This window comes from Daktulosphaira vitifoliae, unplaced genomic scaffold (assembly GCF_025091365.1).
Source record: "Daktulosphaira vitifoliae isolate Bord-2020 unplaced genomic scaffold, ASM2509136v1 Scaffold_1, whole genome shotgun sequence".
Lineage (NCBI taxonomy): Eukaryota > Metazoa > Arthropoda > Insecta > Hemiptera > Phylloxeridae > Daktulosphaira > Daktulosphaira vitifoliae.
The window spans coordinates 71,564,962-71,591,366 of NW_026099572.1; the positions used below are offsets into that span (position 1 = coordinate 71,564,962).

The 26,405-nt window shown below is 31.5% G+C and overlaps 1 protein-coding gene across 1 annotated transcript in view; it reads right to left on the reverse strand.

Moving 5' to 3' along the window:
- Positions 1 to 3,120: 3,120 nt before the first annotated feature.
- LOC126907638 (uncharacterized) overlaps positions 3,121 to 26,405 on the reverse strand; it is a 180,856-nt gene continuing 157,571 nt past the window's right edge. The window contains exon 4 of the mRNA XM_050689105.1: positions 3,121 to 3,715. Coding sequence (XP_050545062.1) covers positions 3,315 to 3,715 — 401 coding nt within the window. The 3' untranslated portion in view covers positions 3,121 to 3,314. The remainder of the gene's footprint in view (positions 3,716 to 26,405) is intronic.

The following is a 26,405-nucleotide window of genomic DNA, read 5'->3' on the forward strand; positions in this document are numbered from 1 at the left end:
CCTTTGCCGCCCCTTCTCTAGATCGCGTAGCAAACCCTTGGTTTCCGTAGTGAAACGTTTGGACTTCTTTTCTGGAATCATCTCCCGATCCAACTTCGCTTTTACAGCCTCTGCTAGAATAGCTGGCGGGTTTTGAATTTGTTGTGGGGTGGGGTTGCACTTTTTTCCGATCCCACTTTGCTGGGTTTCACGTGGGTTTGAATTTGTTGGGTTTACTGTGTACGATGGGGTTGCACTTTTTTCCGTTATCATTTGCTTCTGACCCTACTCTCCTTTGCTATTATCTACTAAACTATGTAAATACTTTTTTGATGATCTATTACCTCCAAAACCTCCCACTGTGTCAATGGACATAATTTCATAAGGTTTTGTCGCTTGTCCTAATTTTGAAAGCAAACCAATTTTTTTGCTACTTCTTGATTTATTTTTTTTACATATTTCACATGCACTAAAAAATTGGTGAATAATTTTATCTATATATTTGAAGTAATAATAAGATCTTAATTTTCACTTAAATGACAAATTCCTGAGAAACGTAAATTCTTTGTCTATTTTTAAGGTATTTTAATTTGATATTTCCTTTTTCTACTACTCTTTTGGAATCCTTAATCTCAATTGCATTTTTTTGTTGGTCACTAATTATTTCTTCTAATGTAACCATATTTATACCTTTTAATATATCTTCTTCATTTTCAAAGTTTTCTAAAACTGGATTTCTTGATAAAGAATCAGCTTCAATATTCTCCTTATCAGGTGCATATATAATCCTAAAACTATATTGTGAAAGGTAATATATAAGCTCTCCAAGTGGTTCATCTGTCCTTGCTTTTACCTTTAACCTCTTTATTTTAGCTATATATAGATAGAATTGAGCTTGAACATAGATATTTCTTCATATTATTAAATGCTTGCTGACACTCTATTGTCCAACTAAATCTTACATCTTTCCTTAGCAAATTATGTAACAGTTCCAGTTGTATTGTTGCATTTTGAATATATTTATAGTGAAAATTGATTTTCCCTAGTAATTGTCTAATATTCTTTTTATTTGTTGGTTCCTTAAAATCTTTAATTGCTTTAAGGTTATCTTTCAAAGGTATAATTGAATTTGTTTCAATTTTATGTCCCAAATATTTTAAGGAATTTTTTGCAAAATAACATTTCAACAATTTAAATCAAAAGCCTTCTTCATTAATTGCTTGTAATAAAGCTTCTATATGTTTCACATGTTGTTCAAATGTTTTTGAGAAAACTAAAATATCATCTATACAATTTATACAAAAATCATTTAAATTATATCTCCTTAATATATTTGCTAATGTTCTTTGAAATATTGCAGAGTATATTTTTAAACCAAAAGGTAAGCATGTCCATTGCCAGTGTCCGTCCTGAGTCACAAACGCTGTTTTCTTTCTATCTTTATGTCTAATTGGAATAGACCAAAATGCTGAATTTATATCAAAAGCTGAAAACCAGGTACATTCTCCTGCCTTCACCATTATGTCTTCAATTCGAGAAAATGGCTGTGGCTCAGGAACAACTAATTTATTTAATTCTCTAAAATCAATACATAAACGAGATCTACAACCATCTTCTTTTTTGTACACTAGTGTAACTGGGGCTGCAAAAGGAGAATTAGTTTCTTCAATAAGACCCGCTTCTAATAAATTTGTAATTTGAGATTCTATCTCGTTTTGATCAAGTATTGAACATCTGTATGGTTTTTTTGAAATATATTCTGAAATATATTATCTTCTGTTAATTTAATTTGTGCTTCTTCACTTTTAACTCTATCTACATCATATTAATTCTTAGTAAAAATTACTTTATATTTATTAATGAGGTTCATTATTATTATTTTAACTTTCTCATTTAAATGTTGCAAATTAGTTTCAAAAATACTAACATCAATATATTCATTCAAATTTAATTGTAGATCATTCTTTTGTTTTTTTTGACAATTTACTAATTCACTTTCTTTTTCATTTATTTTTTGAAAAATATTTAAATTTTCATCCTGTGACAATTTAAATATTTTAATAGCAACTAGACCAAGTAATAAATCATATGAAAAATTATTTTTTTTTACAACATATACATCTAAAACTTTTTCAATTTTATTAATTTTTAAATGTAAACGTGCCCGGCTATTGGTAAAATTTACTCCACTTATTGTTTTAAACAAACTATGATTTTCAAAAAATGTTGTTTTTAATTGGTTTATAATATTGTGATTAACAAGTGTAATATTTGAACCACTATCATAGATACCTTTTACATTTTTTAAAAGGTTATAACATTTTAAAAATGTAATATATATAATCGAGAATTTTAACACAAAAATATCATACGGTAGCCATTTTTAACGTGAAGACTAAATAAAGTCCGAAATTTTATTTTCCATAATAAAGTCCATTACATTAGCTTTAATTTAAGATATACATAAAAGTGTCAGACATTCCGGAACAATTTCAAAAGTTAAGTTGAAAATGTTAATTTTTTTTGAAAAATATATTATTTTATATCCCTCGCTGTGGGCAGGTAAAGGGTCAGATTTGTAAAAAAAATATACGAAATGATAAGTAAAAACATCAAACATCTATAAAAAAAAAAACTATATTGATTTGTTCATTTTTGATAAAGTTATGGCAGTTTTTAGTAAAAAAAATTGAAAAAATTTCGAAAATTAGCGATTTTTAAATTTGTAATTTTTTTGGAGATTTCCCCCATTTACGGGGAATGAGGGAAATTTTTTTCAATTTTTGAGGGTAATGTCTTTGACTACATACGATTAGTGATCATTTGACGTATCGTTCAAAGAAATCGGTTCGGTGAGAGCTGAGAAAAAGTGGTAACACATACAAAAATATTACTATCATAAATTTGAAAGAGAAGTTATAAAAATTATAATATTCTATATTTCGTTACTTCTATAGTAAATGATTATAAAGTACTTGATAAAAACTTTTCACAAAATAATTTTAAAAAATTTGGTCTAAACTTATCTACAATAATATTTTTAATAGTGATAAAGATATACGTTTTCTAATCCAATTTTAGCGTCGATTTCAAATTTATGATAACATTTCTATCACATCTAATTTTTGAAATAATCACTAATTAGCAACTAAACGGATAATTTTCCGATATATTTATATTCTTTATAAATTCATAATATTCACAATGAAATGCTGTTATTAAAATCAATACCTTCTAAGATACACATGGAAATTCAAGTTAATTTATTTTAAAAATAGTGTGATAATAGCTAAATTAAATCATTAAAATAAAAAAAATTATATTTCAACAGAAAATTAATTAAGGCAGCCATTTTCGGTAGCATAGTTGATTATACTTGTATAACCTTTTTGAGTAGCTTCATATATAGTATCTCTACTCCATGGACAATTATTTTCATAAGAAAATTTTATGCAATCAAATTGACCATTTACAGCAGCAAGTCTTGTTGTCCCTTCGTCCCACACACATCCATTAAAATAACTATATTTTAGGCAGACTAAATGACCATTTGCAGCAGCTCCACTCATTGTCCCTTCATCCCATTTACATCCATTTCTATGTGCATACTTCAAACAGTCAATATGACCACTAGCAGCAGCTTCCCTTGTTGTGCCTTCGTCCCATTCACAACCATTTTCATGGGCATATTTAATGCAGTCTAAATGTCCATTCGCTGCAGCCAATCTCATTGTACCTTCAACCCAATCACATCCATGAGTACGGGCGTATTTTAAACAATCTAAATTACCATGCACAGCTGCTGCAGCTAACGTATGTTTATCCCAATTACATCCTTTTTCGTGAGCATATATTAAGCAGTCTATACCGCCACTCGCTGCAGCAGCTCTAGTTGTAGATTCATCCCACGGACACCCATTTTCATGAGCATATTTTAAACACTCTAACTTATTGTTTTGTGCAGCCGCTCTTATTGTAGTTTTATTCCAAAAGCATCCATTTTCACGTGCATATTTTAAACATTCTAATTTACCATTAAAAGCAGCTGCCTCAGTTGTGCTTTCACCCCATGGGCATCCATTTTCATGAGCATACTTTAAACATTCTAAATTACCACGAGAGGCAGCTGCTTCTGTTGTGCTTTCATCCCAAGGACATTCATTTTTATGTAAATATTTTAAAATTTCTATATGACCATTTAAAGCAGCCATATAAATTGCGTCTTTATTCAATTCACATAAATTTTCGTGGGCATATTTTAATATTTCTAGATTACCTATTTGAATAGCACATGACACAATATAGTATTGATCCCATTCACAGCCATTTTCATGAGCATATTTTAAACATTCTAAATTACCACGAAAAGCAGCCTCTTCTGTTGTACCTTCATCCCACGGACATCCATTTTCATGAGCATATTTTAAACATTCCAAATTACCGTTCAATGCAGCTTCCAGAGTTATATCTTCATTCCACGGACATCCATTTTCATGAGCATACTTTAAACATTCTAATTTATTATGAGAGGCAGCTGCTTCTGTTGTATGTTCATTCCAAGGACATTTATTTTCATGGGCATATTTTAAACATTCTAAATTACCACGAGAGGCAGCTGCTTCTGTTGTGCTTTCATCCCAAGGACATTCATTTTTATGTAAATATTTAAAAATTTCTATATTACCATTTAAAGCAGCCATATTAATTGCGTCTTTATTCAATTCACATAAATTTTCGCGGGCATATTTTAATATTTCTAGATTACCTGTTTGAATAGCACTCACTACAATATTGAATTGATTCCATTCACAGCCATTTTCGTGGGCATATTTTAAACATTCTATTTCACCATTAGAAGCAGCTGCTTGAGTTGTGCTTTCATCCCAAGGACATTTATTATCATGAGCATATTTTAAACATTCTAATTTACCATTAGAAGCAGCTGCTTTTGTTGTTCTTTTATCCCACGGACATCCATTTATATGAGCATATATCAAGCATTCCAAATTACCATATTGTGCAGTTGCTTCTGTTGTACTTTCATCCCAAGGACATTCATTTATATGTAAATATTTTAAGATTTCTATATATCCGTTTTTAGCCGCAGCATTTATTATTTTTGTATTCCATTTACATCCATTTTCACGAGCTTTTATTAATAATTCCAAAATTCCATTTTCTTTTGCTTTTCTTTTCGTATCTTTTTCAAATTGGCATATTTCATCGTCACCTGAATATCGAATCGCTATGTGATAATAATTGTTTAATATATATTAAATATATTAAAATGTCTATATTTAATAGTTTAGATTATTAAATAATTATACCTAATTAAGTGAAAGGTAGTTCAATTAAAATTTTCATTCATAAAGTTATAAAAATTAATATTATTATTTAAATTAAACTCTAATATTATTCATTTTATTCTTAAGCAAAATTTAGTCATGCCTATATTTTTTCACTAATAATACATTTTTTTTCGATATATTGCTACTAAAAACATTTGAGAAAATAAGATAAAATTGAAGAATATAAAAAAAAACAATAGCACTGAGGGGTCGCAACTGAATATGAATGTGGTATAGATGGAACCACTTTATACAGTATAAATGATATCTGGCAGTGATTAAAATCACTATTATAAAAAACGCTTCTATGCTAATCTGTAGATAGTGTTTAATTTTAGGAAATTTAATAGTTAAAGCATTTAATTTGGGCATTTATAAAAATGTTATGTCAATTTAAAAAAAATAAAACAAGTTAAAAAAACTTTGAATTATTAAAATTGTAATTTTTTTGAAAAAATGTTCTTCATTTACAGGAATCGAAGAAATTTTTTCCAATTTTTGAAGGTAATATCATGTAACTTTTATAAAAATCGGTGACTTCATTACTATGGCGATCATTGTAAGTCGTTTTAAAATATAAAAAATCATCTAGTTGTATATTGTTTAAAAAATAGCGGTTTAAAATTGATATTTAAAAAAAATTTGCACAATGATAATTTCATGTTGAAGATTTTTGGTGGGGACCCCCTTACCTAACAAAATTAAAAAAAAACTAAATTATAAAATAACATGTATTTTCAACTACGACAATCATTTGCGCATAAAAGATAAGTCGTCAGATAATTTTTTTTTTATCTTAAAATTTGTAACATGAGAGATGATGACTTGGACCATGCAACGGATTGTGGTGTTGCTACCATCATGGCTCCCTTGCAATAAGGAAAGTCGGATCGCTAACCACTTATACGAAGGACTTGATTATAAAAAAAACAAACACCCAGACAATATGTAAATAGTAAAGAACTAAGGAAATAAATTATAATTCTATAATTTTTTTGTTTAACTTAATGAAATTTTTTATTCATTTTAATTTGTAAATTAAATAAACAAACAAATATGTATAAATTATACAGATAGAAATAGATAAATTATTTTTACTTATATAATTTAAAAAATATTTATTTGTGTAATTTATAATTAAAAGTCTAAAAATATAACTCCAACTTAAAAAAATGTATTATATGTATAATTTAAATATACATAAATATATATATTCTAATAATGTTATATAATATAACATTCTTAGCGACCTTCTATGTTTTTAGTAAAACATCTCTACAACAAAAGTTACAATGAAATGTTTGACATATGTTTTATAAGTGTTAGTATTACTGGACAAATGTAGTCGCAGGGACGTTTTTCATACTCTTATGGAACGCAATTTGTAATGTTGCATGTTTCAACAAAACAGTCCAGAAACGTTTGTGAAACAAATTATTGCACAGTGGGTAATGCACAGTCTTTATGTAGTGACAAACCATGTGGTTGTTGCAGGCCTACAAATAGCCCACTTGCAACTTTTGTAAAATTTAACCAAATATATGATATTTATAAAGAAAGTATATTATAATATAACTCAAAATGTATGTTATCATATAAAGACTTCTTTACATCAAATTAATAAATTAAAAAAGGGTGGAATGATGCGGACAATTTTTTTTTCAACTGCATAAAATATATCTACAATAAGTGGACGAAAAAAAAAATTTGCCTGACAAGTAATCGATTTCACATTTGTTCCAAAGCATAGTGTAAAAATTATGCGATAATATACATATAAATTGATTAATGATTACCAGATCATAGGTGGAATTTAAGTTATCCAATAATTTAATTTGAGTTAATATGTCGCTAAATATAAATGACTATATATAAACCAAATTTAACTCATGTAATAAAAATAAATATTACAGTTAAGATTTATATGGTATCTAAATTAAGTTATTAAAAAAGAAAGTTAAATTAAACATGGACAAAAATACGAATGTATCAAAAATCTTGTTTATAAAGATAGGCTGATAACAAAAATGAAATAAAATATTTAAACAAAATCAAATAATATATCAAACACCATAGACAGCATTAGAACACATCTGTTAATGTTAATCGGAAATAAATGAAAAACACTTGCTCTTTAGCGTTGGCTAAAAGAAAGAGGAAACACATGCTATCCACACATAAATAATTTAAAGTTAATACATAATAAAATGTTTGGATTTTTAATTCATTAGTTAATGGCATTTGAATTTTCAGTATAACTTAATTAGTTTTATAGATATAAACATTTAAAGTTTCAAATTTTTGAGTTGATATACATGCATAATACACGAGGGATTATAAATACAGGTAGTTAATTGGATTTTTATGACATTGCTGTCACAGTCACGGATTGTTTATTATCAATTATGATATATAATTGATAATAATTGATAATATCAATAGATATACTTTCTGTATTGTCAGTTAGTGTATTTATAAACTCATAACAATGTGCCTTACTACCACTGATAATAACAATGCTGTGTACCTGCTAATATCAATGTCATAAAAAACCAATTAGCTACCTGTATTTGTAATTCCTTGTGTATTATACATGTATGTTAACTCAAAAATTTGAAACTTTAAGTGTTTATATATAATAAACAAATAAATTTATACTAAAAATTTAAATGCCATTTACTATTAAATTAAAAACTCAAACATTTTATTAAATTCAAAATATGTGTTACCATTTAAAAAAACAAAGTTGACACCCTTACCAGGCATAAGGGATGAACTTAAAAAGTATTACATAGTTAATAATTCAAGAATAATATGTAACGAAAAATAACCAAATAACCAAAAAAACAAAATGTTTAAATTATTATTACTCTGTAATTAATTGAGTGGGTTATGATAAAAAAACCATTTAGAATTTATAATTGTATCTGAATTTCTTAAATAAGAGTGATATTTTATCTTAAATCTATATGTATTAAATTTTTAAAAGACGTAATTAAAAAATATACATTTAAGTTGGAGTATTATTACAAACTTTAATCGTTATTAACGTATATATTATATGTGCCAATGTAGGATCTGTATTGCGCCAATAGTTTTACACACCCAGAGAAAAACCTCGATCTATATAATAAATTCATTGTTCAATTTGATAAATATATCAATACTATTGAATCTATGATATATTTATCAAAATGATCATTTTTTTTCTTGTCTTGAACAATAATTATTTATAAGAATAATTATTTTGTTCATATTAATAAAACATTATCATAAACCCTTGATAAAATTTCTCTATCAAAATTGATTGAGGTTTTTCTTTGGGTGCAGAATCTGTACTCGACTATGGTTAAAACCAGTAATAAGCTATTATTAGGCCTGTACTTGACCAGAACTGCACCATTATTGAACCAGTATAGAATAGGTACTGATTTACTGTACCGGAACAATACTGACCAGTACTGGCAGTCAGTACAGAATAGCGTTATCATTTGTGAGTTATGCCAGTACAGTCGCAGTACAAAATATCAGTATTGTGCCTGTAATGGCCAATACTGGCGCAATACTGCACTCTTACTAAATTTATTCTTGGATAAAAAGGAACATAAAATTTTTGTTTCAATTTTCAAGTGATATGTCTTCAATTAGATACGATTTGTGATCTTTTTAAGTATCGTTGAAAGAAATCAGTCGTTTAGAACTAAAAAAGAGTGTATACGGACCCCTCAAAAAAACACAACATGTAAAATTAATATCTCCTAAGCTTCGAATACGAAAATAATATACATAAATTGCGGTAACATTGTATTAAGTATGAAAAGGAGATTATTAATATTTTAAGTAAAAATAATTTTATTTTTTATCGATTTGTTAAATGAGACGTCGATAAATATAAAACTTGAGCCAACAGACACAAAATATATGTCATTATGACGTCGTCATAGTAAAATTACATTAATTAACGAACTAGTTAACATAATTAAATAAATTATAATAATTAGTGATTGACCTCTATTAATAATTTTCTCAATTTATTTTTAAATCTGTTCATAAATATTTCATAGTTCAAAACTAAAAAACAACTTCGTAAATTTTACATACAAATATTGAAACTATAGAAATTCAAAATTGTATAGACTAACATATAAAGAAAAAACCCAGCACACGAGGTCGCGACTCAGTGGTGACGTGGCATAGTTAGATCAAGTATAATGATATCTGACAGAAATTAAAATCACCATAAAAAAAAAACACTTCGATGCAAATCTTTAGATAGTGTTTAATTTTAAAAAATTGGTATATTATTACAAAAGCTACATAATCTTCTAGTTCCTTATTAATATCCTAATTAAGATAAAGTATGTCGAAAGAAAAAGGGATTATTAGAAAATATTATTTCTCATAAAAAAATTATGTTGATCCATACACTTTTCAATAAGTTATATCATTATAAAGTTAAAACTAAAAAAAAATTAAAATCGAGAATTTTCACACAAAAATAGCATTTGGTAGCCAATTTCACCCTGAAGACAAAATAAAGTACGAAATTTTTTTTTTCTATAATAAAGTATATTACATTAGCTTTAATTTAATATATATATAAAAGTGTCAGACTTTCCGGAACACTTCCAAAATTTAAGTTGAAAAGTTATTTTTTTGTGAAAAAGTTGTCATTTTAAATACCCCTCTGTGGACAGGTAAAGGGTCAGATATAAAAAAAATATACAGGGTGGCCCACCACTCACTGACAACTTAAATAACTTTTGATCCAGTTAATATTTTTAGTTGATTTTTTTTTTAAATAATAGTTATACGTTAGGTCTATAGCTATATCTCAATAATTAATTTTTTTACATTTTATTAAAAATATTAATTATTTTTAAATTTTAAATAAAATGTAAAAAAAAAATCTAAGATAGCTATTTTGTAGAGTAGAATTTAAGAAAAATTTTAGTAAAAAAATATCTTATTAATATTCAGTAGTAAATATTCTGTAGCGTTTTGAAGTTTGTGAAAATTTGAATTTTCATGTACTATTTTACGGTATTAAACATTGAAATACGTATTGAGAAAAGGACAGAAGAAAACGCTATCTTTTCATGATTACTGTGTATACATATGATGATAGTGTGTATACATTACAAACTTGGCATAAATACCATGATAAGAAATTAGATAAGGCAATTATTACTTATCACTCTCATTCAAAAGTATATTGAAAAGATAGCGTTTTCTTCTGTCCTTTTCTCAATACGTATTTCAATGTTTAATACCGTAAAATAGTACATGAAAATTCAAATTTTCACAAACTTCAAAACGCTACAGAATATTTACTACTGAATATTAATAAGATATTTTTTTACTAAAATTTTTCTTAAATTCTACTCTACAAAATAGCTATCTTAGATTTTTTTTTTACATTTTATTTAAAATTTAAAAATAATTAATATTTTTAATAAAATGTAAAAAAATTAATTATTGAGATATAGCTATAGACCTAACGTATAACTATTATTTAAAAAAAAAATCAACTAAAAATATTAACTGGATCAAAAGTTATTTAAGTTGTCAGTGAGTGGTGGGCCACCCTGTATACCAAATTAAAGGTAATGATATCATGCATTTATATAAAAAAAATTATATTGATTAGGTTATTTTTAAAAAAGTTATAGCAATTTTAAGTAAAAAAAATTGAAAAAATTTCGAATATTAGTGATTTTTAAATTTGTAATTTTTTTGGAGGTTTCCCTCATTTATAGGGAACAAGGGAATTTTTTTCAATTTTTGAGGGTAATGTCTTCGACTAGATACGATTTGTGATCTTTTGACGTATCATTGAAAGAAATCGGTTCGGTGAGAGCTGAGAAAAAGTGGTAACAGACACAAAAAAAAAAANGACGTATCATTGAAGGAAACCGGTTCGGTGAGAACTGAGAAAAAGTGGTAACAGACACAAAAAAAAAAACACATCTTAGTAAAACCAATACTTTCTCAGCTTCGCATCGAAACAAAAAAAAACACACATCTTAGTAATCTCAGCTTCGCATCGAAGCTAATACATATAAAAATTGTATAAATAATGTAAAATAGATTTTACCTTCATTAAAAATCACACAAATTATTATCAACAAAAGCGATATCAATTGCCAAAACTAGAATATAATAATATAATTTTAAGGATTTAAATTGATCATCTTAAATAATGTTTATTACTCACCTTCATTTTTATTCTAAGTGTTAAATTTTATATCACTATTAACAATTTTTAATATATTGCTAATGTAAAATCATTTATAATTCATTTCTACTTCTGTATATTTAAATATAAAAAAAGTGCTTTAAGTAAATATTAAAGTATATAAAATTATTATTTTTAGTTAACCTATTCATACACGTGTAAGAAACAATAGTTAAATCAGTATTAGTGAACAAGTGATTTAATCATTTTTATTAATTTAATTTATATATTTTTATTGATTTTTATTTATTCTTTATCATGATAAAATAAAATTAAACTGCATTTTTTAGATATATTAATAATAATCAAAAAACTGTAGTACAATGGAGTCGTGGTACGGTGGGAACGCATATTGGAGTATATGTATCCAAATCTAAAAAATGTCCAAAAAAATGTATAAAAGTGAATAAAATGTACTAGACTATCAAATAGCACTAAAAAAAAAGTCTATCCTTTTCCGTTCCTTAAGATATTAGTCTTAACTTAGATCAGTGATAATTGATAATTTTGCTCTTTGAATTGAGTAATATTAGTAAACATTAAAAATATATTGTTTTAAATCGATATTAATTTTAACAAATTTGCTTATTAAAAATGGAGAAGGAAGGTAAGTTCTCTACATTTTTGGCTTTTTAATTTTATCTTGTAACGTCACAAATTGGAAGGTTTAATTTTTGTTATGACTATTGTTTATTTATTTATTTTTATCGCGTAAGAGAATACGCAAATGAACCTTTATCCGACACAACGGTGTCAATAACTCATTATTGTTGCGGTTAACCACTAGATTAGGCATCAAGAGATAATAAATATAACTAAAATCTAATTTTTTATTGATGCTGATATCTCCCAAAAAAACTGGCAGTTATCGATTTTGTGGATTGCCGTTAGATCGGTGTTGGCTCTTCGTTAGCCTTTCTGTCATTGATCGTAATAGAGTACACATGTTTGTTGTTTCCTTGTCACTATTATTTTCATGGCGGAATAGATCCTACAACATAAACGGCCAGGTCTTTATAAGGATATACAAAGTACATCATTAATGTCATAATGTATTATTTAAGACTTCAATTAAACAATCACTCAAAATGAAATGTATACCAGTAGAAATAAACTTTAAATTATTTATGTGTGGATAGCATGTGTTTCCTCTTTCTTTTAGCCAACGCTAAAGAGCAAGTGTTTTTCATTAATTTCCAAATGGCATTTGGCTGATTACAAGTTGGAAAAACGTGCTTGGGACCGCGTAAAAGCGAACGATAGTTCATTTGGAGAAATAGCTGTTGCGCATGCTGTTACAATTACCATGAAAGCTAAAAGATAGATTGGAATGGGTTTTGGTGGTGTTGGACGTAAAGCTATGCGTAATTCAAAAGATATTAACAGTGCGGCAAACTTAGCATTAACCGCCGCTCGTGTTGCCGTAAAGAAAAACAAAAATTTTTAAAACCTCGCACTATCAAAGTACCTAAATTTGGTGGTGTGCTGCCAGTCATTCCTATTTTTGCTGAACTTTAAACTTTAGGATCGTTGGCTGGTGAAGTATCGAGTATTGTAAGAGCTTCACACGAAGTCAGAAAAAACGCTAATTCGAATAAACCAGTGAAAATCGGTAGTGCATTTTACTTGCTACCATATGCTGGGAAAAAGGAGGGTGAAACATCCAAAAAATTAACAACGACACTACCCAAGCGACGTGCCCTCAGCGATTTAGATATTATAAAATATGCTGAGTCGTTCAGAATCAGTAATTTTTATGGTGTCTTTTCAGGAAATAAGTTGCCTGTTAAACGCAAATCATACGAGAGTGCAGTTGTTAATTTGGACATTGACCGTGGAAAAGGAACACATTGGGTAGCGTATTTCAAGAAAAGGAAGGACGTGATGTATTTTGACTCTTTTGGAAATTTACCTCCTTCGCTGGAACTTGAAAAATATTTCACCAGATTGCGCGTGTAATACGATTATAATCAGAAACAAAAATTTAACACAAACGTTTGTGGTCAGCTGTGTCCAAATTTTTTAAATCACAATGCTCAAATCGCTGATCCTTACTCTGATGGCACAACGTCAGAAGTCACATCAAATTTTTTTCCATCGATAGAATTCACTGGAGCACCAGAGGTTGCGTTGTTAGGATTTTACGGATGTAATTCAATACCAAATATTGACAAGACAAACAATACATTCACTTTGATAAATACAAATAACGAGCTTCTTGAAAATAACATATAAATTATAGTGCCTGAAGGTTCTTATGAACTTGAAGATATTAGTAAATATCTAGAAGAACGTCTTCAGTCGTATAAAATCTCATTCATGTTAAAGGTTAATAAAAACACTTTAGAATCAGAATTAAAGCGTAGCCGTTAGATAAATTTTAGCGTTGAAAATAGTATAGGTGGTACATTAGACTTCCATCGAAAGATACTTGACGCAAATAAAATTTATATATCGGATCAAGTTGAAACCTAAACAATTTAACTAGTATAAAATAAATTGTAACACTGCTTATGGTGCATTTGACAACGAAATTTCGAGTCATACTGTTCACAAGTTTAATCCAGGAATGGCAGCTGGTTACCGCATTGTTGAAAATCCTAAAAATTTGATATACTATCCAATAATATCGAATGAACTATACTCTATAACTGTGAAAATAACAGATCAAGACGATAAAGCTATTAACTTTAAAGGCGAGCCTGTTATACATGATGGCTCTTCGATTCAATAAAACCAAGAGCAATATTAAAAAACCAATCAATGAACAACGACTAGTTGAAGAGATATGACGTAAAAACCTTGACATTCTTTCTGTTTTAGGATATACAATAAACAATGGATGATATTTTAGAAGTAATGGAAACACCGTACAATGAATACCACATGGTGAAATTGGATTATTTTTCCTATCAATCGTTTTCATTTAGCGCACTATCGAATAATGATGAGATACGAATATGTATTCAACAACAAGATGTTTACACCCTTCCATCTCATTCCTATTTTTTGATAGATGGAGAACTCTCGCGAGTTTCTGCCGGCTCAGATGTATAATTGGCTAGCTCAATGCTTCACTGAAATAAGATATTTATTGAACTCAATAGAAATAGATAGATCACGTATGCCTGGGATAATGTCTACAATAAAAGGATATGTCAGGTTTTCACCGAATGATCATATACGGTTTGAAAATGCTAGCTGGAGGTTGTAACCGCAAATACGAGTATGGAATTTGAAGTATGCACACATCTAAGGTTATTATTAGAATTTGCCGAGGATCATAAAAAAGTCATTGTTAATTGTCGTCAAGACTTAATATTGTAACGGAGTGGTGCAGATTTAAACAGTATTTATTCGACAAATGAAAATTTATCAAGTTGTAAAATTACTTTGAACAAAGTTGTGTGGAAGTTCCACATGTAAGTGTGTCGGATGTCATGCGGTTAGACATGCTCAAAATCCTGGAAACTTCAACACCGCTTCAAATAACATTTTGAAGTTGGAATCTATATGAAAATACCGGCTTACCAAATAGAAAAAGACAAGCCTGGACTGTGAAAACTTTATCGCAGACTGAGAGCCCGAGATTTGTTATTGTAGCTTTTCAAGTGGATAGAAAAAACAAAATAAACAAAGATAGTAGTAGATTTGACCATTGTTCGTTATCATCTTTAAAAGTATACTTGAACTTGGAATCGTACCCCTATGACAACTTGCGAATGGACTTTCCGAGTCAATTCATATAAATCGAAAGCGGATAGTTTAAGTAATGCATACGACAGTGATCGTTACTGTACGGTTGTACCTTTGATGTTGGAAATATGCTTATTACCCCTAATCTAATAAAAAGTATCTTGACCTGCTTCATTCATACAAAAAATTTAAATCATTAATTTCCAATATTTTTTAACTATTTATAGTTTAATTAAATTTGATATAATAAAAGTATTCAACTAAATTATTTACAAAAATTAATAATTTTATTTTATAATTTATTAATTTGTTACCTCCATGTAAGAAAACTCATTGGGTACCGACCTACAGGGACGTGGTAATCGATGATAAAAAAGTGGCTCTGGTCCTCGCAGGCTACCCCACTAACAAGTTGACCACAGAGCAGGGGCTACTCATTGAGTCTTGTGTTGGAGACTTGATACTGTCGGGTACTGATGGAACCGACGTACCAAGGTTTGAAGACACCAGACTCACTGATGAAGCACTTGTGATCAGTGCAGCCCAAGAGAGCTCTCTTAAATGGCTCACTGACCATGTCAACCTGATAAAATCTTGGGACGGTGCAGAACTCCAATTGGAAACCTACAATTTGATCAAGTACAAACGGATGGTCACTCATATACCAGGGCTGCTTTAAGAGTCCAAGAAGATCTTTGGAAAAACAAAACCCAGGGATGAACACGGCGATCNAACAAAACCCAGGGCTGAACACGGCGATCTGGAAAGTCCACCATGAGACAGAGGTTGGCCCGAAAGGACAAACTTTGTTCCTAAGTGTGGACGAAAACAGCATGGTCAAACTGGAGGAGCTGAAGCGCAGTCCATATTTTGGAATGGGCAGAGTTTGCTTCACAGATTATGTTGCCAAGCTGCCACCAGCCCGGAAGGATGTGAAAAAATCTACACCTCAAAAATCTGGGAAGAGAAAGGCTGAGGAATCACCAGTGCCACACAGGTAAGGAACAAACGGACACACTTTACTCCTACCTCGAAAGGGAAGGGAGTAAGTGTGTTTTACCTAAGGGAAAGGGACCCAGGAAACCGCCACCCTCAACAACGGCCACAGCTGAGGGGAACCTCTCCACGGATCCAAAAGGAAATGTGGAGAGCGAACCTAAGGCACGGTCGCTACCTGGTGACGGCGGGGGGGCACCACCCACAGGGAGGGCTGTGTGACACAGGGACTGTTTCAGACACCTGTATCACACCCAGTACAGCGTGCTTTCTTAAGCGTCAACATCAGTTTTTCTGAATGGCTGACAATAGAATTCAATTCACGCAAATAAACCTGCATCGCAGTAAAGGGGCCAGCAGTGTATTACTAAGGACCCTAACTGAGAGGAATACAATACCCTTACAAATAGCACTTATTCAGGAACCATGGATAAATGGTGATCAGATTAAGGGGCTTANGGATAAATGGGGACCAGATTAAGGGGCTAAATCTAAGGGATTTTAAACTGTTTCATAAACAAGCAGATAAACCAAGAACTTGCATTTTGGTTAATAATAAAGTTAAAGCCAGCCTGATACTTAATCTATCAAGTGCAGACTTAACTATTATTAGAGTAACACTAAATGATGGTAAAAATATTATACTATCTTCAGGATACTTATCATATNATAGTAGCTTCAGGATACTTACCATATGAGGTCACAGACCCAGGTAGGGACCTAACTATGCTCTTTAATTATTGCAAAAATGAAAAATTAGAACTAATCCTAGGTATGGATGCTAATGCACACCACACTATTTGGGGGAGCAGTAACATCAACCAAAGAGGAGAGGTTATAATGGATCTATTGCTGACTACAGACCTAAGTATACTGAACAGAGGTAGTGAACCTACTTTTGTTATCAGGAACAGGCAGGAAGTCATTGATCTAACAGTTTGTTCAAAAGGGTTACTTCAAAAGATAAAAGGGTGGAAAGTGTCCTCCGAACCTTCTCTTTCTGATCATAGGCACTTACGATTCACTTTGGAAATTAACAAAGTTGAGACGGAGTACTATAGGAACCCGAAAAGAACAAACTGGGACAACTACAGGGCAGATCTCTCTCGTGACCTGAATAACCTACAATTTAGACTGGGGTCGAGACAGAGTACTGAAAGGGCTGTAAATATTCTACAGGACTTCATTGTCTCGGCTTACAAAGAAAACTGTCCTTTAATAGAAAGGAAAGGTACAGGGCAGGGTGTAGCTTGGTGGAATGCTAACCTGTCTAAATTAAGAAAGAGTTCACGTAAGCTCTTAAATAAAGCAATGAAATCAGGTTTGGAACAATACTGGGAATCCTATAAGGATGCCCAAAGGAACTACAAATCTGCATTGAAAAAGTCCAAAAGAGAAAGCTGGAAGAAGTTCTGTGGGGATATACAACAACTCCCTATAGCAACTAGACTTCTGCGATCACTAAGAAATGGTCGAGGCAATACTACTGTCAGACGGAATGTTCACCAATAACGATAATGAAACATTATCACATTTGATGAACATACATTTTCCTGACTCTGCAATTAACAGCAGAGAACATGATGCACAGGACAAACGTGTGACCTGTGCTGATTGGAGACTAACCAGGAAAGTGATAACCCCAAGTGGAATAAGATGGGCAATAAAAGCCTTTGGCAGTTTTAAAGCTGCAGGCTGTGACGAAATTTTCCCTGCACTTCTGCAAGAAGGGTTAGAGATAATCGTCTCCCATCTCTGCAAAATATTTAAGGCAGGCCTTGCCTATGGTTATCAACCAGAAAGCTGGCGTAAGGTTAGGGGTGGTGTTTATACCCAAACCTAACCGCACTAACTATTATGAAGCAAAATCCTACAGACCAATAAGTCTTACTTCTTTTCTTTTTAAGACTATGGAGAAACTTATTGATAGGTACATCAAGGGAGGGCCTCTTAAGGAGAACCCTTTACATGAAAACCAACATGCGTATTAAACGGGTAAATCTACTGATACAGCTCTACACTGCTTAACTACTAAGATAGGGAAAGCTGTAGAGAATAAAATGTATGCAATAGGTATATTCCTGGACATCGAAGGGGCTTTTGACAATACTCCCTTCGATGCTATGTGTGAATCTGCACAACAGCATGGAATAGAACCACTTATTATTAAGTGGATAGAATCCATGCTTAAGGAACGCTCCATTTTGGGACAGTTCAATGAGACCAAAGTAATCAAGAGTGTTAAACAGGGATGCCCATAAGGCGGGGTTCTATCCACCTTGCTATGGTGTCTAGTACTGGACTGGCTTATTAGAGAGCTAAAAAAATATTGTTATACACAAGCCTATGCGGATGACTTGGTTATAGCAGTGGTGGGTAAATTCCCAGACACTATTATTGACTTAGCACAACAGAGACTTAACACTATACAGATATGGTGTAGTAAGTACGGTCTACCTGTTAATCCAAATAAAGCAGAGGTTGTTATGTTCACTAGAAGAAGAATAGGACTAGACATTCTGGACACTTTTACTCTGAATGGACAAGAAATTAGCTTAAAATCGGAAGTAAAATATTTAATATTATCTTAGATAGTAAGCTAAAATGGAAATCACATGTTGAGTCAAGAATCAAAAAAGCAATGACCACATTGTGGACTTGCAGCAGAGCCTTGGGAAAGACATGGGGTCTTAAACCAAGAGTTATGTATTGGTTGTACACGTCAGTGATTAAACCTATGATATTGTACGGTGCCCTAATCTGGTGAACCAGAACAGCACTCATTACATTGCCATCACTGGAGCATTAAGAGCTACACCAATGNTGGAGCATTAAGAACTACACCAACGGTCGCATTAGAGGCACTAATTGGATTGCCTCCTCTGCATCTAGAGGTGAAAGCTCACGCCAAAGCTACAGCACTAAGATTCCACAACTTAGATATGTGGACTTTGGAGAGTGATACAACAGAACATAGTAAAATACTAAAAGAGATAGACCAGGGCTTTTTTGAATACCCCTTGGATTATNAGATAGACAAGGGCTTTTTAGAATACCCCTTGGACTATATCAAACCGGTTCTTAAGAATAACATTCCCTACAAAGTGGAGATCACTACACGTAGAGAATGGAATATTAACCACCTGACTGACAAAGGAGGATTTGTGATATATACAGATGGATCCAAAAAATCAGGAAAGGTAGGTGCTGGAATTTGGGGTTTAAAGCCACGAATAAATGTCAGTATGTCATTGGGCACAACACCCTCTGTCTTCCAAGCAGAAGTGATAGCGATACTGGTAGGGGCTCAAAACCTGCTGATATACAAAAATAAGAAGATAACTATCTTAAGTGATNTATACAAAAATAGGAAGATAACTATCTTAAGTGATAGTCAAGCGGCTTTGAAAGCACTCTGTAACGATCAGGTGAATTCAAAGCTGGTCCTCGAATGCAGGGAAACTTTAGAATCACTATCGAGGTTCAACAAAGTTACACTAGCGTGGGTACCGGGACACAACGGTGTCACTGGAAATGAGAATGCTGACTTTCTAGCCAAGAAAGGAGCAGAGAACACCTATGTTGGACCGGAACCAGTGGTGGGACTCACTGAGCAATCGCTCAAAGCGTTACCCAAGAATTGGTGCAGAGAACAACACAGGAAAATCTGGAAGTACTTGGTAGTACCTAGACAATCTAAAATGTTTATCAAGACCCCTGGTTTATTGCTGGGTGATCTTAATAGCATGACTAGACATCAAATAAGCACCCTGGCTGGTCTACTCACAGGACATGGTCAACTGCTTAAACATCTTAACGCAATGGGGGTATCGGAATCACCATTTTGCAGGAAGTGTGGAGTAGAAGAGGAAGACTCATTTCACATCATGTGCGAATGTGAAGCCTTGTCCACGCTAAGATCAAACTACTTGAATAAACCTTTTCCTGAAAAAGAAGATATTGAAAACCTAAAACCCAGAGAGATACTTAATTTCGCCAGAACGACAGGACTCTTTGGTCATCTTTAGAGGTGACTTATGGTTGGTAATGTATTAACACTTTGGTGATAACACTTAGGTGGGTAAACCGAATCAAGACAATTCGATATGAGGTGCGTACAATGGACCAACAGGTCTGAGTGCATGGGCATTATATCCACCTCGATAATAACTAAAACTAAAACTATTAATTTGTTAATTCTATTTGTGTGTACTACTACCAGTCTATAATATTCCAAATTTTTTTGTAACATGTCGCTATATAAATGATAAATCTAAAAGAAAAAGATTTTTCACCTGAATTCAACGATGAATTTTTACAATTATAATCAAATTTTATAATACACTCAATTGAGTAAATCTTTTTAGCAACTTTTTTTTTATTGGTTTTTTTTAGATATATAATAATTAAAATTAATTAAATTTTGAATATTTCCATTGTAGAATCTTTTTAAACGCCAAAATTTAATTAAAAATGATTACTATGATTTTTATTTAAGTGATCTATTACGATAAAAATGTAAAAAAATCTAAGTTTTCTGATAAATGTACTGTAAATAGTAATTATAAAATTACCTGTGTTGTGGACTGTATGTCTTTTTTCTGGTTGAACAGATTTTTGGGTTGTAACGTCACAAATTCGAAGGTGGACCGTTAATGATTTTTTGTTATGTCTACTTATTTATTTTATCGCGCGAAAGAACCTTTTTCTGACACAGCGGTGTCAACCACTCATTATTTTGCCTCTGACCGCTAGATAAGGCGATAAAAGAGAAATATAATTAAAATCGAATTGTTTATCAGTATTGAACCCTTCCAAAAAGACTGGCCGTTATCGATATGAAATTGCCGTTAGATCGGTGTTGACTCTTCTCTATTCTTTCTTCTGTCATTGACCGTGCTAGGGTGCACACATTTGTTGTTTTATTGACATATTTTTCAATGATGGAGTAGAGCCGCCAACGGCGAACGGCCAGGTCTTTTCGGCGAAGCATCCAGACCATCGGATGGGTCTCTTCGGAGACCGGGTATCGTTTTCTTTTTTATATTATATTTATGTAATGAGCTATATTTTATTAATTATTTTATTTCATTTTATTTTATTGTAAATTAACTTAATTTTGTTTATGTGTGGAGAGCACGTGTTTCCCTTTTCTTCTAGCCAACGCTAAGGAGCGAGTGTCCAGACCGCTCCTGGTGTTCTTCATTAATTTCCGATTAACATTAACGGATGTGTTCCAATACCGTCCGTGATGTTTGTAATATTATTTGTTTAAATATTTTATTTTATTTGTATTGCCTTTATTTGTAGACATGGTTTTTGATGCATTCGCATTTTTGTCCATGTTTAACTTAATTTTCTTTTTTTAACAATTAAATTAAATTTCCTTATTAATTTCAATTGTAATATTTATTTTATTGCGCGAGTAACTTAATTACTCGCGCGTATTTCATTCCTATTCCTTAATCTAGACACCGGCTACGGTATGTTTTACATATCAACCACATACAACTTTGATTGGCATAATTGTGTTCTATAAACCACGAGGCATTATAGTAATTTATACATATAACGACATATTAACTTAGATTATACTTTTAATTAACTTAAAATTAAATTCCACCTATGGTCCGGTAATCATATCTGATAGGTGTGGCACCTCGCCTAGGTGGTGGCGACCCTTGCTACTCTAGCTAGTCGTTATGCAAGTGGCAAACCACGTTGTTGTTACAGGCCGATTTACTAATATAAAAGCCCGCTTGCAGGGTTTTCTTAAATTTAAATTTTAAGTAAAATTACGAACATTTGTAAATCAATTTTTTATTCGTTTTAGCTACAACTATACGATAAGAAGGCACGCCGCCGACTGACTTAATTAAAAGTGGTGGTCAACGACCGTCCACGTACATGTCGTGATAACGATAGTCGGACCTAACATAGCGGGCCCCTTAAAACACTGTTTTAAATTAAAGATTATTAAATAAATCAAATAAACCAAAAAAAAAACAAAATATTATAAAATACTACAAATATACCAAAGGAATAAAACTTATCAAATAAATTTAACAATTATTATTCGACAATAACCATCGAAAAAACACATATTTTGACTCTCATAATTTATCTACACAAAATTAATATAAATAAATTAACAAATAAATAATCAAAAAATATTTAATTTTAACAGTATGAATCATTGAAGCAATTTAACTCATTGTTTGGTAGCCATCAAAAGGTAACGGACATAATTGTCTTACTAATCTATTGGTTTTACCGTTTGTAGTCTTAATTGTCGCAGAATGTATAACACCATCTTTACCATACTTTACCGCTAGCACGCGACCCAACTTTCAATTCAATGACGCTACATTTTCATTGCGAAACAAAACTATTGTGCCAACGTTAATCTTAGGACCCTTGGCAGTGGACCACTTCACCCTTTCCTGAGCTAAATATTCGTGTCTCCATCTCTTCCACAATATTTGGGTAAAATGTCGCACACGACGCCATCGATCTAACCGATTGGTTTGAACACTGGTTTCGTCCGCTTCTGGCACAGACATAAGCGACTCTCCAATTAAAAAATGTGCAGGTGTAAGGAATAAAGGATCAGATGGATCCGGGTAAAGAGTAGTCAATGGTCGAGAATTTAAGCAAGCTTCTGCCCTTATTAAGATAGTATTTAATTCCTCGTATGTTAAAAATGCCTCCCCTAACACCTTAAATATTAAAGTTTTCATTGACTTCACAGCGGACTCCCACAAACCCCCAAAATGAGGCGAGCGCACAGGAATAAATCGCCATTCCATGCCTTTTTCCGCAACATGCTTAATCAGCTGATTTTTGTGCTCTTTTTTTCGTTGCCGCAGTGTATTATTTCAGGTACTTACCAGTTAGATCATTTGTAATATCTCTATAGAGAAACTTTAATGATTTATTTTTATATCTACTTGTCTTTATTGTTCTAAACCCTCGGACTCTACAACCCCGATAGAATCTCGTTGCTCCTGAATTGACCAAATCCCCAAATATCCAACATTGGTCAATAAAATTCCCCATACATCTTTTTTGCTTATTTTTGTATTACTACATATATTTCGTTACTTCTATAGTAAATGATTATAAAAATAGAAGTCCTTGATAAAAACTTTTCACAAAATAATTTTAAAAAATTTGGTCTAAACTGATCTACAATAATATTTTTAATAGTGATAAAGATATACGTTTTCTAATCCAATTTTAGAGTCGATATCAGTTTTTATTTCAGTTTATGCTAGTGTTTTTGATTTGAAGATATTCACGCCAAAACTATATTTGAGTCCGTCCAAAAGTACTTGTTTATAATATTTAATTTTAACTTTTCCATAACATTATAAGATAACCGTGCGAGTAATAACGCTGCGCATAGTTCTAATCTGGGTATAGAAATTACTTTTAATGGAGCTACCTTTGATTTCCCACAAATAAGCCTTAAACTATGTTTACCATCTATATCGGTGCATCGTAAGTATATACATCCACCATATGCCTTTTCTGATGCGTCCAAAAAACCGTGTATTTCTATTGACGAAATTTCTTTTTCACACGTTATTTTTCGCGGCACTTTTAAATTATTTAAAGTTAACAAGCTCTCCCGATAATTTAACCAGTTTTCACTTATATTATCAGTTATATACTTCATCCCACGCTAATTTTATGTTCCATAAATTTTGAATGGAGAATTTGGCTCTTATTATTACAGGTCCTAAAAGGCCAAGCGGATCATAAATACTGGCTACCTCATATAATATTTTCTTTATAGTTAAATCACTTTCCGGGTAAATGTTTAAATTTATTTTAAATATAAACATATCATTAGCGGGGCCCCACGTTAGACCAAGTATTTTTGCTATCGTTGATTCAAATGCACGTTCGTTATTTTTATTTTCAACCGTGTCGTCTACAACTGTGTTTTTCTTAGATAACCACTTATACAGCGACATACCGGCTAGTTGAAATATACAGATAAGATCGTCGCGTAACTGAACAGCTGATTCGATAGTGTCCGTGCCTCCTAATAAGTCGACCATGTAAAAATTATTTTTTATTTCAGAACAAGCTGATAGATAATATTTTTCTTCTTGACTAGCTAAAGTACNTTCTTCCTGACTAGCTAAAGTACGTAAACAAGCAGTTGCTAAAAACGACGAAGGACTCATACCATATGTGACTGTTGTTAATTTATAAGTTCCTATGGGCATTGTTGGATTTTCTCTCCATAATATTCTTTGGTAATCACAATGATCAGGAGCTAAATTAATTTCTCGATACATTTTTTTTATTTCTGCAGTTAAAGCAACTCTATGTTTNTTTTTTTTATATCTGCAGTTAAAGCAACTCTATGTTTTCTAAAACGTATTAAAATAAAAATCATATCGTCTTGTAAGACGGGACCTTTTAATAGTACGTCATTCAGTGACTTACCAAATGGCGTTTTACACGACGCATCGAATACTACACGAAGTCGTGTTGTTGTGCTATTATAATTATATACAGCGTGGTGCGGTAAGTAACATATATGTTCCCCAACTATGGTTTTCTTTTCACTCATTTTCTGCATATGACCCAATATTTCGTATCCNTTCTTTTCACTAATTTTCTGCATTTGACCCAATATTTCGTATTCTTTCATAAATTTACTATATTCCTCTTTTAACTTTTCGTCTTTTTGCAACTTTCTTTCCATATTTAAAAATCTCTTTTTTGCTATCTCGTATGATTCGCCTAATTTATAATTTTCCCCTTCTTTAAAAGGTAAATAAACCATAAATCTACCGACATCGTCTCACTTAACCGTATTTTCGAAAAACTCTTTACATTTTTTATCTTCTAACGTTAGAGGCGCGGCTGTTTCTACTTCTTCCAAACATCAAAATTTAGATAACATATTTTCTAATTGAATTTCGTGATCAATCACTGCCGAATAACTAATAGAATGATATGCTTGACTACAGCCCGGATTTACTACTCCTGCAATTACCCAACCAAACTGCGTTTGTTGAAATATTGGTCCGTCCTCGGACGGTTTAATTTTACCCGCGCATAAAACATCAAAAAAGTGACCTGCTCCGAGTAATAAGTCTATTTTTTGCGGTACTGTGAAAGACGGATCCGCTAATTGAATACCTTCCGGAATAAAACATTTACTTTTTATATTATTCGACGGAATAAATCCTGTTATCTTAGGAACAACCAAACATTGTACTTCTATTTTGAATAAACTAATGCGCGATGTAATTACTACTGTAACCGCTGTAGTAATATTTTTTTTAGTACCTCCTATGCCAATGACACTGTGGTGTACTCGCGATTTATGCAACCTTAATAATTGTACAATATATTCACTTATAAAGTTACACTGTGAACCAGAATCCAGCAAAATTCTACATTTTTCTTTTCCACCTTTAACATTACCTGCATAAGCTTCTACTGTTGACAACAACACTTGTTCGTGTAATTGAGCAGCTGCAATAGCGCTCGTTGATACGTTATCTGAGACTACTGAATTATCGTTTGTAGTATTATTATCTAATTTTATTTCTTGATTTAGAGTTGTATTTAAATGCAACAATACATTGTGTGGTTTTTAACACTTTAAACAGTAAGGCGCTGTACATCTTTCACTAAGTCGTCTCAAACAAATTTTACATTGTTTGAGTGCACTGCCTTTTTAATTCTATCCGCAATTGATAATGAAATAAACTGTGGACAACAGTATATTGTATGTGGCAAATCACAAATATAACATTTTAATCCTTGCGTAGTTGTTACCACAGCTGATTTATACTTATTTTGTTTGATAAACATATTTTAGTTACCCAGTTGTTGGTTACCTCGCGAATAAATATTTTTGGACGCTTCTACCGCTTCTAATACTTTTACTCTATTTTCCAAAAATGCAATAAATTCGGATACGCGTGCTATTCTATCTTGGGGTGATTCTGCTTCCCATCTACTTAGCGTATTTCTATCAAGCTTAGTACAAATTAAATGCATTAACATCGGCCCCCATTCTTCAGGTTTTTCTTCTAACATTTTTAATGCACTAATACGACAGACTAAAGAATCCAAAAATTCTCTTATTTTAACAGCAGACTCTTGATGCACCA